Genomic DNA, 19,176 nt, shown 5'->3' on the forward strand with positions numbered 1-19,176 from the left:
CTGCTCAAAAACCGCTAAACTGCGTACTTTTTACAAAAGAAATTCATTAGCTTGTGGTGTACAAAAAACAAGTGCAAAAACTCGTGACTTAACGCTAATAACGAGGATAAAATGGGCGAAATAAGCCACGCGTGTTTTGGTGAGCCAAACGAAAACAGCGCCATTGTGCACTTTGTACAAATTGCCTTGGCCATTTTGCGAACGAAGATGCAGTGTCCTTAATTGTTAATCGATTGCAAAAACAGATAACAGTGGAAAGAACGCGGTTTTGTCGGACGAGGGAAAACTGGAAAATCGATGCGAGGAGTACGAACAAACATTTCTCCGACACTCGTTTCGTGCAAAATGTTTCGATCCGAACTTGGTTGGCGAGGCTTCGATTGGTAATCCAAGCTGTGCGGTGTAAACTCGTGGCTCCCACGAGAGGTGAGGGTAGGAGGTGAAAAAAAAAACAAGTCGTAGGCAGCCTGGTGGTTTTCTGGCAATGTTGGAACGTTGATGATAATTGTCGTTGGATGCGAGCGTTGCATTAGGGATTTTGCTGGAGGCTAATTGAAAGCGAGTTTAACCGAAAGCAACCATGAAGCGACGTATCCCGTGGGGCGAGCTCTTTTCCACGTTTCAGACACGTTACTTTGCAAACTCGAGGAAAAACTTTGGTAGCAATACTTGGACTGGGCAAACTTTGATTTAAAATCGAATAAATGCTTGCATTTAAGAATTTAATGTTTTCTCGAATTATCATCCGAGTCATCGTAGAAAATTGGATTTTCTCATTTAATATAAAAATATTTGCTTTGCTGTAATGAATTTTGACTCACGAATTAAAAGCGAGTAAGAAATTTGATTGTTGTTGTTCAACGAGGATAATTTTCAATAATTCATCTATGAATTTGTAATCAGTGCATAAATCTATCGCGTTTGACGGTTTTTCGGATCCCCAAGACTGATGTGCAACGCGATAATTGATAGATAAGCAAATATCCCCGTACGCGTTATTAATCTACTGAAATATTGACTCTGCATTGTGAGAGATAAGCGTGTCTGATAAGCGAATAAGTCTCGTCTCTCTCGTACCACGCAGCTGCTCTACTCCTTGTCATATTCCTAATTCCATCATTAATCATTTCTTATCTAACGACTCGCGTCAAATTCTCCCAGAACATTTCCTAACCTAATCTGGTTAGCTCCATTCCTTGTGTGCGTTTTTTTCTTGTTCCTACATCAGGCACCAAATTTAGTCCCATTAACTGTACAGCTACGATTTACAAAGCTACCTGAGAATAATTCTAAATCATCGACGATACTCTTTCTTTCTTAATGCAACATTTCCATCGAGTTTTATCGGATTTGGATTTGAGATATTGCTTCGTTTATCCTCCACTCGAATTGCAATTGTTTCACAGTGGAATTTATCGAGTCCAAGAAAAAATGTCAATTTCGATAGAAAGAGTATGATCCCTTAATTATTATTGGTTAAAGTGGTTTATGCCGGACTACACAGCACCAATTAGAAACGACCTGCAACCGAGACAATTACACTATGTACAAGCGTCATAAGAACATACACGATAAATGATTTACGATATTGGCAAATAAAGACAAATGTAAATGTATATATATATATATAGAATTAAAAATAAGATTACTAAGTGAAAAAAATGAAGCGTGAACGCTATGTAATAAACCATACCGGCAGTTCCCTTAGTGCAGCGGCCGCCTTTCCTACGACGGCACATATCATACCTGTTTTTCGGAATAAAAATCGACAGTATGAAATCATCGGAATGCTGTAAAGCTTGTAATAAAATGGCGATAGTTTTGGACCGCTAATAGCTGCGGCCCAATCACATCATGGAAATCAAAAGCAGGACCAAACGACAGAAATATTGAAACTCTTCGAGCGAGTCCGTTTTTATCGCCGATCCCGATACGTTATACTCCATTGCTATTGACCGTATTTGACAAATCGATCACGGATATTATCATCGGCATTTTTATCGATACCCCAGACTGCGTGGAAAGAATTTTCATCGGTGACCCACATTTTTCTCGTTCAAATTACCGGAACCCTCTCGAGACCCGTTTCTCTTTACATATTCTATATATATATATATATGTATATGTGGTAGACGCGTCGAGTGAAAATAATTGATAGTCTCGAAGGGTGCTGGGTGCATTATGAAAGTAATTATAGTATCGGATTGAACAACTGGTTTTAGCTACCGCGATAAATTCGTAGAAAATTGATAAAGAGAATCGAGGAGGGGGTAAAGTGGTTTTAATTATCGCGAGTTTGGTTCGAGCTAACGCGACAAGTCGAGAGATAGATTAAATGCAGAGTGAGGAAAAGCGTGGAAAACTGAATATATTGGTACAACGAAAAATATTTTGGTCCTTCGTTTGATTTTCCAATTTGGACGATATATCATGGTTCGATTATCTAAGAGGATCGGGCACTCTTACTTCGTAACGGCGACTGCTATATCGTAGACCGGAAGTCTCCTCTCCCGGAAAAGGTATTTGCCCATGTCGGTCAGCGCAGCTGCCGAATCAATTGCATCACGTCCCACGCGATTCCTTTCCAAGTACGGTGTGGCGTCTCTTCCCTAAAGAAAGTTACGTTTTCTCGAATTAATTGGAGCTGCGTTCGACAGGATCGATTATTAACGACAAAATCTGTTCCTTAGGAATACATATATAGTTACGTGTTTATTTGTTCCACATTTAGGAATTCAGCGACGTACATTTTTATATTTTATAGAAAAAATGTAACAAAGAGAATAATTACCCTTGAGATTATTATACCAGCGATACTGATACGTATTTTGGGTCCCTTTAACAGTTTATACCTCAAGTCGACTCCGTTCCAGAAGGACACAAAGTATCTCTTGATCTGTATATTGTCTCCACCGTGTAATCTAGAATAAGAGAAACGTTGGTAAATAATAATGTAAGAGACGAATACAAATTTCGTAATTTTCTAAATCATTTTTTTTTTACCTATAACCGTCGTAATCTACGATACAAAGGATTTCAGGATAAATTACATATGGCGCATCGCGCTTTGACCTAGTGTGGATCGAACGTTTCGATCTGAACTTTTTCGCTAAGTGATCCGGCTCCATGAGCACTGAAAATTTCACCATTTTTCTGTTACTATTATTATTATTATTGTATTAGTTTTAAGGAAGGTGGAGCATCTTACTGTAATCACTGTATTCGTCTTGAATCGGCCGAGCAGATTTCTTGTAAATCACGTGGTGACTCGTAAACTCCAGGTTCTTCTTCTTACTGTTAGCGATATTGGGCAGCAGATGTGGCTGACTAAAATTTAGCGACTTGCTCACTATCTCTCGCAGAACTCGTTCTGGCAGCGGCCGAATTACCAATTCCGTACCGATGTGGCCTTCCTACAAAACACGCGAGTTCCCTTGAGCTTCCACGTTTCCTCTCACACAACAATCTCTGCCAGCAGCTCAAATATCGATTAAGCGTTGCTTAATAGCGACTTGATTGCTGCTAGCGAATCTCCGAAAAATTCCATCGATGCATCCAACTGGTTTTAAAATTAAAAGGACAAAATTTTATTTTGCGCGTCCGTTCGCATACACACCGTTTCTACTCGAACCGTTATTGTTCTTTTTCTACTTGGCCGTACGTTCGCATGCTTTTTCCACTCGATGCGCGCGCTGCTTTTCTACTTACGAGTTTTCCGAATTTCTGCTCTTTGCACGTTTCGAGCTTTATTGCCAAAGGTTCGCGAGGAGTTTTGAAAAAATTAATTCTCTGTCGCTCTAAACGTATATATATATATATATATATATATATACTTGCAACGATTGGTAAAATAGGTGCACAAGAGTCGTGTCGGTTGGGTTCTCGTGTCGAGGAATGTATATATATATATATGATATATGATATAGTGGGCCCAAGGCAGGCAATTAAGAATAACAATGCCAATTGGTTGCGTGCACCGGGCCGCTGTCCCATATACTTCTCGCGATCGAACATTAGATCTGCACGGTGCACCGAGTGGTCAAACTGGGACCCGAGGGGAAGGAGAGGAGGGGGAGAGTGGAGGAAGAGAGTGAAAGCGAAAGGTCAGGGCATACGGGGTCGTTTGGAACAACGCTCTTACAGGCCCATTATATAACAGGCTATCGTGCCATAAACCCGATGACTTAAGATTCGATCGATCCCATATGGCCAATTTTTGATTAATTGATTGGCAAACTTTCACCGCCGTGCTCCTCCAATTCGGAAAACGCTTAATTATCGCTCGCGAGCGTTGCTATTGGTATTTCCAGCTACTGCCGGGATAAGACGATTAGAAGACGGGGGGGGGGGGGGAGGTGAGAATATGACGCATTTGATGGCTGTGAGGTAACCGGTAAGCAGGTGATCAACGAAGATGAGGTAACTTCTATTGGCGAAAAATTTCTCGAAATAACGTATGTACATGCTAATTTCGCTAAAAGCATCGTCCAGTAGTCCTTTCGGATCGCCATTAAACTTTTTACTGTCCATTTTATTTATTTTGCTTTTCTAATTATTCGTTGATTTATTTCATTAGCTTGGAGACACCAATTGGCCAATTTTCTACGGATTTTGCTATAGTGTGTGGCGTGAGTCGACGTTTTCCTTGGCGCCAGCCACGGCTGAGCGATATGACGCTCGGTGGTGCTTTGCTTTGCTTTGGGTATCACCCGAAGGTAGTCGTAAACGGCGAAAGGATCGCGTAATCGATTATTGCTGCACAACTGGAGCCTGTCAGTGGTGGTAGGTACGGGCAAACGCGAGCAAAGGTCAGAGGTGCAGGCCACTCGGTTTATTATTCATAATTCACGTAATATAACTACCGAGGAGGGGGAGGTGGAACGTATTTGTATATAAATTCGTCGAAAATCAGGAATCACTCCGTTATTCAATCCCGTTATTCTAGAAAATTTTCTATGTCAATGTTGTAATGCATTCCGATCGGAAATAAAGGTCAAGAATTGTCAATGAGAATTCATCCACGAAATAAAGCCCGTTTTAAATCTTATTGGTTTAATTAAATTCATAAAAGAGATGGAGGAAAGATTGCATTATTGCTCTCTCACGAGTTTCCAATTGCCGGAACGATGTATCGAAACGTGGCCGGTAGTAACTACAACATTCTTCGAGACTTATCGAGGTTGGGTTTGCTTCGAGAGGTTATCGTAAAATCGAACGGTAGCTATTATTACGCGTGTGAGCGTAAACTTATTTTAAAAGTATTCAGCGCGAAGGATAACATTTTGAGGTTATGAATCAAGCTTTTGCGGCTAGCAGCGTGAAATTTGTGGGTTTGGTGATACGTAAATTGCTCGTTTTCTTTGGGACAACCGCTGTTTAGTGCATGGAAGGTTAGGTTTGTCGGAGAAGGTTGTTATGGTGTAGATATACTGACGCAATTCGTAAATCAGTTAAATTTTGGGTTTTAGAGGTGCAATCAAGCGTGTAGAGTCGATAGGAACTGTTTATTCCGGTGGAGGGAAAGATTGTGTGCATGGGTTGTGGCGTAGTGTGGGGGGGGGGGGGGGGTGCCTCGTGTAAAACCACCGGGAATAAAATGGCAGTTGGCAGAAGGAGATGTCAAAACTTTTAACCACGGTGATGACCCGTGCGCGAAGGAAAAATGTTGTAACTTGCTTCTCGCGACGGGTTTCTTCTTTCCCCACTTGGGCCAGCGACTTTGTAAAACTCGCCACCGTTGCAAGACAAATACATTAGATAACGAATGCCGTTAACCTTTGCGTCAGAAATCCTCCGTTGAGCCAGCAGTTTCACTTTTCGACCGATCGGTCGATGAATTTCCAATCGTCCCAAGATTTTCCATGCAATTTTGAGGTTAGGATGCGGGACTGGAGCGAGTGCAGTGGTAAAAGTGTGGAATAGCCAATAGTGAATCGAAATATTGGGCTGGGAACGAGGCGTGTAGGAAAATATGGGAGCGTTGATTGTCTAGTGTCCCGGATAAAAGGATAAAAAGGAGTTGCAACGCGATGAATTGTGGTATCGCGCGCGCGCGTCTTAATTATATCAGTTGAAGCAGCGTCGCTCGCTCGCTCGGCTTGGAAGTTTGACGAAAGACGTCGCTCTATAATGGGACGTTGTGTTGAAAGAAAGATTAAGAAAGAAGAATGGCTTCTTACAACGAGCACTTTCCCATTGGGGTCCCTGTGCAGCAGAATCGACGCCATGTTCTTCGCGTCTTGATAGATGTCACCGATATCTGCCTCGGCCTGAAAGGAAAAAAGATCAAGAAAAAACTTGAACAATCGCACGTGTACCTACGATATATATTCAAAGAGTCTGGTAGACGCCCTCATTTCCAAATCGTCGTACTAATTTCCATGTATCTCTGCTTGTTTACCAACTTTTGTTCCTTCTCAACTGGCATTTTCTCCTTATATATATATATATATATATATATGTATATATATTAAGAGACACGGTAGTGGCTCGACGGCAAGTACATTGGATATATATACACACAATCTTGGAAAACGTTAACCTATCGCCTCCTACCATATACAAATCAATTAGTCTTACCATTAATCCTCGATAATCACTTCTTTCGATAACCGCCTAGCTTTTTCTCCTACTTTTATCGCCCATAATCCCCTACTAATCATCATCGATTATAATCACCAATTAAAGCTCCTTCTTACACCATTAATTAAATATTAATATAACGGCCTCATTTAGGGCCTAGTTAATTCAATATAAACATCAGTTTCTCATTATCGCTTTACGATTCCCAATTAGATATTCTCACTGGCTGCTAATTATCCTGCAGGCATCGTAATTATCAGCCAATCAAATCGAATTATATAAATATACAGCTATCTCTTTCTCTCCCTTTCTCGTATATAAATTCGAGTACAAATCTCAATTTGGTTTTATCTTTATAAACTGAATGATCCTCGGAGTCTCATCCATCGCAGTGTAAGGATCGTTCGACCAAAATCACTCACTTCCGGTACCCTCTCGTAGTGCAAACCATCAGGATTGGATGAATTCTTCGTGACCGTCCACATGGGCAGGTGGTTTCCAGCCCAGAGTCTCTTGGTTGGCTTCAAGTTGAGGTTGATGTCTTCTCCGAAAGCCTTCAAGTATATCTCTGGCCTCACTTCCGGACTCCTTCTTTGCATCGAATGTAACACAGTCACCACTTCATACGCTGGCACTGCAACAATTAACGTACACCTTCACTTTTCATTCTCACGTCTCATTTTTCTCTTTCTTTTCCCCGCTCACCGGTCTTTCCTCATTCGGCACAAGAAAAGTCAACGCGTTGCGTCATATTCGCACGTGTTGCTCTAAAATCCGAATTATCACTGAGCAACCACGCATAATTATTCTCAACGATAACGTTTTTTTTTTCATCTGCGCGATCTATCGAGAGACTCGGTGTATTTGAGTGGTAAGAGTGAGTTATGGCATTAAGTAGGCGAGTCACCGAGCATATTTTAGCCGAAACATATACGATTTTAAAATTAATTTAAAGAACTAGTCGCGTAATATTTCAGCAATATCATTTTCAGACATATTTATACTAATCCTGATTAATTTGCGCTACTCGTTTTCCACGTTCGAGTATATACTAATTTATACGAGAATTGTGTTTTTTATCAGATTTTTTGCAACTAGGATTAACGCGTCAATCGGTTGACGTTTATCGCACTTTGTCCCGGGGTTTGTTGATATATCCCTTTTTTTCAGTCCAGCTACTTTTCTGAAGTGGAAGTAATCGCGACGAAGAGAAAGAAGGAGCGGCGCAAGAAGATGACCGTTATATAAAAAGAGGAAATTGTTAAAATCCCTAATAAGCTGCATTTCCCCATGAAATTGCGAGGTTTTTTTGCACGCACAAAATTTACATGCACGCGTACATAAATATACAAGGGAGAGGAGGAAGACCAGTTACGAATAAATCATTTTTAACCGGAAGAAAAAATAGTAAATAAAAAAAGGAAAGAGTCCCTGCATAGATTTGAATGCACGGCTGGTATATATAAGTATATATAAATATAACCGAATCTCAATTCCGCGAATTCTTTAGTTATAACGGGGTATAAAGAACTCGCTGAGGTCATCAAAGTTTGCCTCGCAATGACCTTTCACGGGATAAATATTTAATTTGAGATTATATTCAAGGCGATAAATTAAAATTTAATACTCATTAATAGCTGCGCAGACTGATTGATTATTACGTCGATCCCATCACGAGCGATTTCGGCATGAGTCATGTTGTCGATGACCCCGCCGCCATTTTTCCACGTTTGCTTACACTCGACCGTTTCACCTGTGAAAACTTTCGGATAAGCCGAATTATCGGTTCGAACGTGCGTGCTTAAAAAGAGAGAGACACCGCCTTGTACCACATATATATGCGTGTATAAAATTCCGGAAGTGGAAGAACGCGAAGGAAAGAATCAGTTTGGCAGTTGTTATATATATATATATATATATATATATATAAAAATATGAGATCTTTTAAACCATTACCTGACTCGTGTCCCGTGTGAAAGACCGATAGCATCTCTTCCCTTGTCATATGTTCGTGGATCTGTAACAAAAACATTATTTCCAGCATTGAGATTATGCGATTAAGAAGCCGCCATGCTTATATATCTCATCTTCCTGCTGCACGCATGTCTACGACTAAAAAGAAACCTAGACGTATTTTCTTCTTCACGGACAATTTAATTTTTTCGCCAACAATTATACCTTTATGAAATTAACCTGACCAATCCAATTATCGGTTACGTAAAAATAAATGATAATTCAGCCTCAATTGCAATATTGAGTTTTACAGTTAATGGAATTTTGTTGGCTTAACGAGGCCCATACATATACGTATATTATTATGCATATGTGTACGTTCTATTGTACGTGTAATACTTATTAGGTTTTATTCAAATTTGCGCGTTGCTAATATTCTTTAGTGCTAATAATTTCATCCTGCTTATTGCACAAGGTCAGTTAGACTTTGGCATGATGCAAACCATGAGTTATGGCACATTTGCGTTTCCATTGAGTGTAGCACGTCGACGCGGCTGGTTACGCATCGTCTAAATTCATAAAGGATCGCGAGTGTCGGGTTCTATTCCGAAATGCCAATTACTTTATTATAGCGGTAATTGCAGGAGCTAGGAGGACTTGGTTGGAGCGAGTTCAGCTCGTGCCAACCTAAAATGTAATCGTTTGCCCATACCAATTAAAGAGTCAGGCATTATGGAAATAAGCCTTTGAAGGATTCTTCTGCTACGTCTCCATCTTCCTATCGAACGCGAATATCTCATCAGCAGTCATATTTCTTTAGATTAAAATCATTTAACCCACGGATATTACAATTTATCGAGGCGCATTAAAAATGCAAATTTCTTGTATCAATGTAGCATAATTCGCGTAATTATTGGACATAAACAATCTTTCGATAAAAGATTCAGTCATCGACTCGGAGCTTTACTATATATATGTAGTATATAATTTCAACTAATCTCGCGCGAAATTAACAGATATTGGAGGTTAGTGCAGTCTCTCGTGTCGTTCGCGCCTTTGCAACTTTTAAACATTGTAATTTATTAACGCTAATTGTGCGAGTCGCGCGCTAAATTTCCAGCTAAAATATACGGCGTCTCTTAAATCTTGAGACTTCGACAAAGTTTGTTTTTTGAAAAACTCGAAAGTTTTTCGATAATACATCCCAAGAGTTAATAAGCATCTAAATGTTGTTGCCGGACAACGCAAAAATAAAGAATTCAGTTTTATTTATAATATGAAAATATCGAATTAGCATTGCAGCTTTTTTTACTCGGGTTAAGATATTTTTCGAGAAAAACGTATGGTTTGGTTCTGAAACATTGCAGCCAGTCTTCACACCCTCTCCTTTCCCCTCCTTCGCTTATATAAATAGAAAATTTCTAATGCTGTCGTTGTACTAGTGGGAATAAGAGAGAGAGAGGGAGAGAGAGAGAGAGAGAGAGAGGCAAAGGGTCAAAACCGATATTTATATTGCGGCACGAAACCAGTCAAGCGACGTAGTAATTTTCAAAACGGAAATGTAAATTGATGCACGCAAAACAAGAAGCATGTAACCTTTGACAAAAGTTATTCGCAATCCTGCGCAATATCTCGTTCTCCATTGGCAAAAAAAGATGAGAAATAGAGATTTTATGTTGGAATAAAGTGGAATCTTTCATTCATGAGAAATATCGGGCGATAAATAGGTTTTTGCTGGAAGCGAGTTGCATCGGCTTTTAGCCAAAATCAGAAAGTCGCTTGTTTTGGGGTGAAAATGCATGGCGTTTATTGCGTACGGTGAAATTCCATTGGGAAACAATGACTGGTAAAGGAGATAAGCTGGCTGTATGGCCAGGATCTATACTCGGGCTAATAGCAAAGTGCACTTTGAACGAGGGTCGTTACAATTAGACGCCGCGCACGTTGATCAACCTGCTATTTCGTCATGTTTCTTCTGTACTTGTTTGCTCGGCCCCCTTGCTACCCCTTCGTGCCTACCTTTCCCTTAAAACGCTCGACGTGATGGGATACTTCACTGGAATTAACCAATTTAATTCTCCTTCTGTGTATCGCATATAATTGAGAAAAATTGTTGATGGACTTTGACCCCATTAACAGTTATTCGTGATATCAATAAACTAAATTTATGTGTATTATGAATAATTCGAATTATTCCTAATATACATAGATTTAATTTATTGATATCACGAATATAACTGTTAGTTCGGTCAAAGTTCATCAACAATTTTTCTCAATGTACACCCAGAAAAATTGTTCATGGATTTGAAAAATTGTTAATGGGTTTTCACCCCATTAACAGTTACTCGTGATATCAATAAACTAAATTTATGTGTATTATGAATAATTCGAATTATTCATAATATACATAAATTTAGTTTAGTTTATTGATATCACGAATAACTGTTAATGGGGTCAAAGTGCACCACAACATTTTTTCTCAGTGTACTACCGTTCGAAATGCAAAATCAGATGCATGAAGCCTTCGAATGAATAAAGTATGCTTGGTTTCTAATACACGGAGAGAATATCGCTACGTAATACATTCTTTTTAGGATAATTTCATTTCACGGAACGTAAGCACGAAATTCCTGCCTGTGCTCTTTGCAACGTGAATATATCTGCTTAATTGACCGGGTGTATTCGAAAAGCAGCTGAAATATCGAAATTTAATTGTGATGTGATGCGATGCGTTTAGAATGCCTAATGAGATGCAATGGACGTTTCTAATTGACGTTTTTCCCATTTGAAATGCGAGAGAATTAGTGCCAATCAGGCTCCGTTGGTTGGATAACCCAAACTCGACTACGAGCACATGCACCGCTGCTAAGTCGAGGTTTCTTTCGCTTTGGGGGAGAGAATCCATGTTGGAATTTTGTATACACGTCCAATCAATACGATTTAACCGTTTTAAATGGCATCGAGAGATATCATCGGAGAAATCATCGAACGAATAATCTATCTTATATCGTGGTAAGTACACGAATTTCCATCAAACACAAATACCACTACATAGCTCATATCAACGTTTAATTATTTTTAAAACCCTCGAATTCCAATCCGAAAATTCATACATGCATAAGATTTCAAATTAAAAAATGGTAAAAATGAATTTTTCAAACATTACTATAATCCCTGTCGAGGAAAAGCAACGAGGACGTTTCTGTTACTCGTTGATGGAATCCAGTGTTTTTTGCTCGGATCCTCGAGATAGCGAGATACGTTGGGTCGTATATAGAAAAAATGGGCGAGGCTTTTGAGGAAAACCTTATTGTAAGACCGGTTTTCCTCGTAAGTATCCATCGGTACTATGTAAGAGAGGCGCTACTTCTCTAGTTCGGTATTCGGTATACAGAAACAAGTATATACGTTATTGGTTGGCTGCCACGATGGATTTGTCGAGTTTTCCAATCTCGTTCGAAGGTTCTATCTGTAACAAGAGTCGGAGAAAGAAAATTGAAGAGGGGGGATAGGACCAACCGTAAGAAATCGAGCAATTAACGATCGCTCGAGATTTCTAAGGTCGGTCACTTTCGCTCATTACCGGCGCTTCTCGTTGCTCGAGAAATGTCTTCGCGGGGGGCCGGGCCGAGTCGACCGGTATTAAATCCCTCGATAATTTATCCCGCTTCCCCCACCACCACCGTCCGAACTAACAAATCCGAGCACCGATCTGACCATTTTGCACTCGCATCGCCCATACTCCGGATCGTTAATTACGGAATTGGATCTGGTCGTTGGCGCGGAAATAATAAAGAGATCGTGAGATTGATACTTTCACAGATTTTCCATTAATAAATCGAGTGGTGTAGTGGTATTCTCGGCGTTTGCTGCTGTCCATTCAAGTCCGTCCGTTAATTGGTCCGCACTTAATTAACTGCCATTTTGCACCTTGTTCATCACGACCAGTTCTGTATAATTAACGCGAGGGACCGTTGGATAATGCGTTTTGCGCAATGAAACCAGGATCGATCGGTAAGTTGTTTCACCGAACGATTTATGATCCTTCCCACTGGCTATTCGCTGTTTATTGTTCGACCAGTGCACTCACACACGTGTGTGTATATATATATATATATATATATATATAGAATGGAGTTGGCTAGTTTGCGCCAATTCGCTAATTGCCGAATTAGCTCGCCTAACGCTCCGAAGCAAACAACCTGCGATTTGCGCAAGATCGTGCTGCGAATCGGCCACTGACAAATACCGATCCTAAGAACTTGGTTCGGTCTAATATAATTCTATTGGTATTGGCGCTAATAGCAACCTGCGCCAGCCAAGTTCCTCAGGGTACCACTGTAAAATACGTGATGACTGTTTAACGATCCTTCGACATCAACGATGCTATATATATATATATAGCTGTACACATTATTGTAATAACGAAATTGTTAGATGATCCTGCGAGTGCTCGTGGAATCTTGCAAAATTTTATATCTTGTATATATATATATATATATATATCTGATTTGAATCAAATGGAAAGCTCGGATAAAGCGTGGCGGGCATTTCATAAACGATATTGAGGAAATTGACGTTATTGCTCGTTTGCGAGAAGGTGAGAGAAAAATCTCGATTAAAACCGATCGATACTGCAAGCTAGATCCCCGAGATCATTGAGGAAGCAATTCTAAATATATATACGCGTATATATCCAGAGGTATCTTAAGTATATCCAAAGCATCCGGTAAGTTGCCATTTAAAAGGAATCTGATTTCATATTTCGATCGGTAGTCCGCAAATTACTCGTGCAGCTCACAAAACCATTTCTGTCCAATAAAGATAAATATTATTGCGCTCTAAGATCTTTTTGCCGTCCCATAATTCAGCCTCTCAACTGACACTTATTAAATTGCCGTTAAAATATGCTTGTTTAAAGTAAAAGTTGATAAAACTTAATGATGAGAAAGGTGACGTTTATGTTATTGCAAAAAATATCCTAAGTATTACGTCACATTGTTGGAATAACAATTTGCAGTTTTGGTCAAATCCGCAGTTTAGTGTCTCGAACATTTTTAAGAGGATTTTTATATATCAGTGTCGCGTTTCAGGTAGTAGAAAGAATTAAGCTTCTGCGAAGAAGGATCTCTCGTTGGTAATGGTTATACGTGCGTTACGTCACTGGATGGAAGAATTTCTCTTCCGATTCAGTCTGGACGTGCATCAGGAATGGGCATGATTCATAAATAAATAAAACCTCTTTGTGAAGATAGAAAGGGTCAACAAGTCCGTCTCCTCTTTCTCTCTCTCTATCTCTAAAGATTTCATGGAAGAATCGTCATTCAACGTTACTGGATCATCGCATAACTTAGCAGCTCTTTCACCCCCGGAACGCAAACTCTTCAAGCAAGGTACCACAACGTACGTGTCTGTCGAAAAGACACGCGATCCGATCTGATGGATCCGCGACGCGAACAAGATTCCTGATGGATCATTAACTAAATCCGAGAAGACCCAACGACTTAATTATATTCGTATCAATTGGCGAACGAGAGGCAGGATTACGTAAACCGAGATAAACCATCATCGAGGAGTGATCATGTCCACGATGACACGGTAGAAAAGCGATTAACCAGATGTGCGATCGTAAAACTCAACGATCCGTTCGTAAAAGCGACGCAAAGACTCGTTCTGTCTCCCCTTCGAGAGCTAATCACGTTCAGTGTCCACCATCTTGTAACCACGCTGTCATCCCACTTTGTATTCGACTTTCCTAACGACTGGTCTCGCGATTAAAATTTTTCAAAGCCGATTATGTCGAGGTGCCTATATATATATATATATATATGCTGTCGCTGATTAATGATTCAAATTTCATTGCAGGTGCCATGCACCGCTCGATGGGAATCAGAGATTTCTAAGGACTCGTCTGCAATTCTAATGATCCCACTCGCAGCCTGCGTTATTTGGATCAGAATTTCTAAGACGTCGCGGTTGTTAGGATCATTGTGCAATCGCGATGACGTCCGGATTATTCCACTGTGCGATTTTAAGGAATTTTAATGATTATTATTCTTTGGTGTTGTTGTACAATGTTCGAGGAGCTGGTTCCAAGGATTCGCTTTTCACACGAGATTTCGTCAATTGTAATCGTGTGTTCTGGGAATTATTAACTATATATATATATATATATATATATAAGTTTAATGATTTCAGATTGTACCACGTGACTTTTAAACCCAAGGACCCCCGAAGACTGGTTCCCAATTAGAACTCTTCCAGCACGAGAGTGACTAGGAGTTTGGAGTCATTACGCGTGAGATCCTTTCAGCGTTTGAGCAGTCTTAATGGAATGCTTTCGCCATTCGGAATTAATTCACAGTTGCGATTAAAGTGGCAAATGCTCCGAAAGGATTTCTAACGAAGTTCCATTGAATTAGCGACGTTCTTATGAATATATGCTTGCAAAACGATAATAAAAAATGTGAAAATTAAGATTCTTCAAAAGACTTAAATCAACACTCGTTATTTTTTACCTAAAATCAAATGACATTCCTGTTCAATTATTAATTGTACCTGACAAAATTCTGCAATGTTTAATTATAAAAAATGATAATTAAGTAATTGTCCGAAATAATTAAACTGTTTCGAGAGACTAAAAACGTTATGGATACTGAACAAGGTTACAAGCACGTCGACTGGTTACGGAGTTTCGAGGACCGCTACTCTTCAGACAGGATAACACATCCGGAATGGTTTCGGGTGAGGAAGTTTAATTTTCGTACTTGAAATAAAAAGAATACGACTGTAGCGAGCTGCTCGTTCACCGTGATATCATTTCATAAGCTAGCGAGCGAGTTGACGGAATTCAACGAGCTGCACTCGCTTTGTTCGAACCGCTGTGCGACGTGTAATTGCAGGGAATAAGAATGTCCTTGAAGTAGCTTGATGGTTGTTGACACGATCTTACCTTGTGGCATCGTACGAGAGGTAGAAAGGCCATGCACAGGAAGACAAGGGCGCGAACCATTTTGGGTGAAAATTTTCCTGATTGGCTGCGTCACATCGCTGAAACACAAAACATGCGAATACGTTTTTAAGTAAATCCCAGAGACAGCGAAGGATTAAAAATCATTCCTGCTAATTCATTATACGGACTGTAACGATAAGACTCGAGGAATAAATTACAGCAATTTACTGTCAGTGCGAGATTTTTTCTCAGAGATCGCAGCTGTCAATTTTAATTACGAGCCTGAGAACGTTTCAATGATCCTGTTATAGCCAATTTTTTATCATATACAGCATTGTAATTAGCTTTGGAATTTTCAAGTTCAAATGAACGTTGCCCGCGCCGTTCTTATATATATATATATATGCACCTTTAAATATTGGCACACATGTCAGAATAATTCTCATTCCAACTCGATATGATATTTCCCTCGAGCATAATCGTACAACCACGTTCAAAAGCATTCTAATGAATGCAGTTCAACGAACTGCGCGCTTCCGCCATTTTCGAGTGACTGTCAAAACATTTACGTTCCGGAGAGATCGATTGTGGTTCGAGTGCGAATAACAGAACGAGACCAATGAAAGTATTGCAAGAGTATTGCAGCTAATATAAATAGATATATATATATTGGAGGAAAAAGTTTCATTATTCAATTTTTTTTTCGAGATCCATATATACATATAGGTTATATATTGGTAATTAAGTTATTTTGTGGCAAAGGTGACAAAAGAATGATTTTAATTCGAGACAAAATCTGTATGATTGTTTGCTTGGAAAAAATCGAAATGAACGTCTATAAATGCTATATATATATATATATATATATATAGCTCTTCTCCGAGGTTCCTCGTCGTTCGACTTCCCTTCCGGGATCCACCATATTGTGTCCCTTAATTGGTGCCACGACGTTCAACGCACTCCAAGTTGTCTCTCTCGATCATCAGCAGGCATCCGTGACGCGAAGGTTAGTTTCGATTTTCGATTTCACACTGGCCACTGACTTGTGACAAGGATTGCGCAACCAGCTGCAAGCAAAACCGCGCGAAAAACGGAAAAAACCTAAATCGAACGAATCACACCGCTTCGCTGCATGCAAACGTAACTTATCGGGCTTGCTCTTTCTTGTTCTCTCTCTCGAGAAATTTACACGCATTGATACCCTTCCATGTCGATAATCGACCATCTCGCTTAATTATTCCAACATTACGATCCTTTTTTCATCGATCGATATTACCAAATCGGAAAATCTTAATTACGGAAAAAGGCGTTCGTTCCCAATTATTCACCACGTATATTATGTCAAACGTTCAATTAAACCGTAATTCTCACAGCGTATTTATACCGAAACAGGTATAAAAGGTCTATAAAAAGCAGCATGAAAACATTGGGTTTTTAGTCGCCGCGGTAAATTCCCCCCATTAAACTTTCATATGGTAACGATTCAATTTACATGCTGCTGAATTTTAAGCGTGTCGATATTGTTCCGATGGAATCACCGGGATGCCGCGCGGCCGTTTGAAAGGAGAGGCTGAAAAAATCAGTCAAACTGTCCAAGGTGTTTATAATCCTATTGGATTTTAATTCTTAATTCGATGGGACTGGTGATTTGCAATACCGATTCGATTTATTTCCGGGATAACCTTAAAAACATATTCTTCAATGTTTTGACGCGTTCACCAAAATGGCCGACGCGACGGCGTTTGAGGGGAGGAAGACTTGCAAAGATGTTAGCTAATAGTTTTTTTTTGCAGTTATATTTTGACGCGTTCACCAAAATGGCCGACGCGACGGCGTTTGAGAAGAGGAAGACTTGCAAAGATATTAGCTGAGAGTTTCTTATTTTTTTGCAGTTGCTGTTAATCCGTTATCCTAGCTAATGGACGTCGATGATGATTCACGATAACGATTTAATTCGCATCTTTGAGAACTTTCGGAATTTCGAATATTTCCACGGTTCCATTCAATATATATAGACACGCGTATATGGTGCGGCGTTTGACGGAAGAAAGAAAGACTCGACGAAGATCGATCCCCTCGCTTTCTCACAATGATACATTTTATTTTGATGGCATAACGCGGTTTGCAGTAGCGAATCGATTTGCATTTCGAATGATTTTGAAAGTCGATCGTGCAAGCCTTTTCTGGCTGGTTCTCCAAAATGGCGTAGGAGAAAGAGAAGCTCGACGAATTAGTCAGGATTCTTGCTTATATAACTATCATAGTATATGGTGCGTATCGTTTAATACGATTAGCCGTTTTCTGTAACGGTAAATTATGCAATAAAGAGGCAGAGAAACATGTTGAAAGACATAAACAAAAATATGATTCTGTACTACAAATTTTTTGCAATTATTGCAGGGGCATTAAATTACACCGAAGCTTTCGTAAATCGCCAATAAAATTTTGGGAGACCATCGTACATTTCAAAGTGCGACATATATATATATATATATATATACATGGAGCATGTGTACACACAGGTTAGGGTTTCCTTACGTAAGGTTCATCAATATTCAACTATAACCTTCTCTCGAGGGTACGTTCCACCGATAAAAAATGGTTTCAGCCGAGTGCATTGAGCCGGCGAATCCTCGGCTTCTGTCTGCCAGTTAAAAGACATTGATTTGTCGTGCAGTAAATTCTGACCGTAACTCCGGAAAAATGAAAATCAGACATTTGCACGATGTAATAAACTTTATCGAACCTCCAGAAGATTGAAAGCCATGCAAGATTTTCGCACGGAGTCATTGCGTAACGGACTTTTGCTTATTACAAGCTGCATGTAAAAAATCGATGGCAGAAATTGATAATGAAAAATAGCATGAAATCTGATAGAGGCGTAGAATTTTTATTTGGTTCGTTCTCCAACGAAAAATGAAGATGGATTCGCGATTGCGGAAGAATCGCGAGTGGCCAATGCACAGATATTACGTTATTTTATTATCTCTGTATTATATGACTGCGTGAGAAAAGCGGAATTTCATGTGTTTTGTAAAATAATGAAGTAATCGAAAGTTGAGTGACGTTTCTACACACACACACACACACACACACACATATATATATATATATATATATATACATGAAATAATGCGTTTCACCTTGAAGTAAGAAACCAGTCTTTTACGAGACGAGGACATCGCGGAAATCTAAATTCACGTAACGCGCCATGGCCATGTCTCTATTGTACTTGTGTCGATTCTTGGCGCCTATATATATATATAGCTATTGTAACGACTCTCATTCGCATAAGGCGATCGTTAAGAAATATTTTCTATAAATGCCAGCGAGGAATCCGACCAGTCCAATTCTGAATCACCACACTCTCCATCTTACACACACATACATATAAAAATTTCCTAGTAAAATGATAATGGAGGAAAAAAGATGTTTCAATTATCAAACTTATCAAGAGGCAGGCAAAAATCTTATGCTAATCCTCCAGTATATAATTATGGTAAATTTGATTATTTCTTGTGCGAGGGAGCCTCGCGAGTGTTTGTGTGCGTTGCGCGGAGATCGATGCTCCGTAAAGCATATATATATATATATACATGCGCTGTTCGTGGTTTATTTAATGGATTCCTAAAGCGCGAATAGAAAAAAAATGTTTGAGAAGTCAATTAATGGTAATTATATACCACGTG

The 19,176-nt window shown here is 39.5% G+C and overlaps 1 protein-coding gene across 1 annotated transcript; it reads right to left on the reverse strand.

The window, feature by feature from the left end:
- Positions 1 to 1,373: 1,373 nt before the first annotated feature.
- Positions 1,374 to 15,576, reverse strand: LOC136785434 (A disintegrin and metalloproteinase with thrombospondin motifs like). The gene is made up of 9 exons (XM_066746479.1): positions 15,488 to 15,576; positions 8,539 to 8,599; positions 7,005 to 7,216; positions 6,180 to 6,269; positions 3,209 to 3,413; positions 3,004 to 3,133; positions 2,792 to 2,921; positions 2,467 to 2,609; positions 1,374 to 1,746 (listed from the first exon to the last, which is right to left on the reverse strand). Exons 1-9 carry the CDS (start codon positions 15,545 to 15,547, stop codon positions 1,581 to 1,583), a joined length of 1,197 nt encoding a protein of 398 aa, XP_066602576.1. The 5' UTR covers positions 15,548 to 15,576; the 3' UTR covers positions 1,374 to 1,580.
- Between the last annotated feature and the right edge of the window lie 3,600 nt (positions 15,577 to 19,176).

This window comes from Prorops nasuta, unplaced genomic scaffold, assembly GCF_024137725.1.
Source record: "Prorops nasuta isolate Cenicafe-Biocafe unplaced genomic scaffold, Cenicafe_Pnas_1.2 PNAS00352, whole genome shotgun sequence".
NCBI lineage: Eukaryota > Metazoa > Arthropoda > Insecta > Hymenoptera > Bethylidae > Prorops > Prorops nasuta.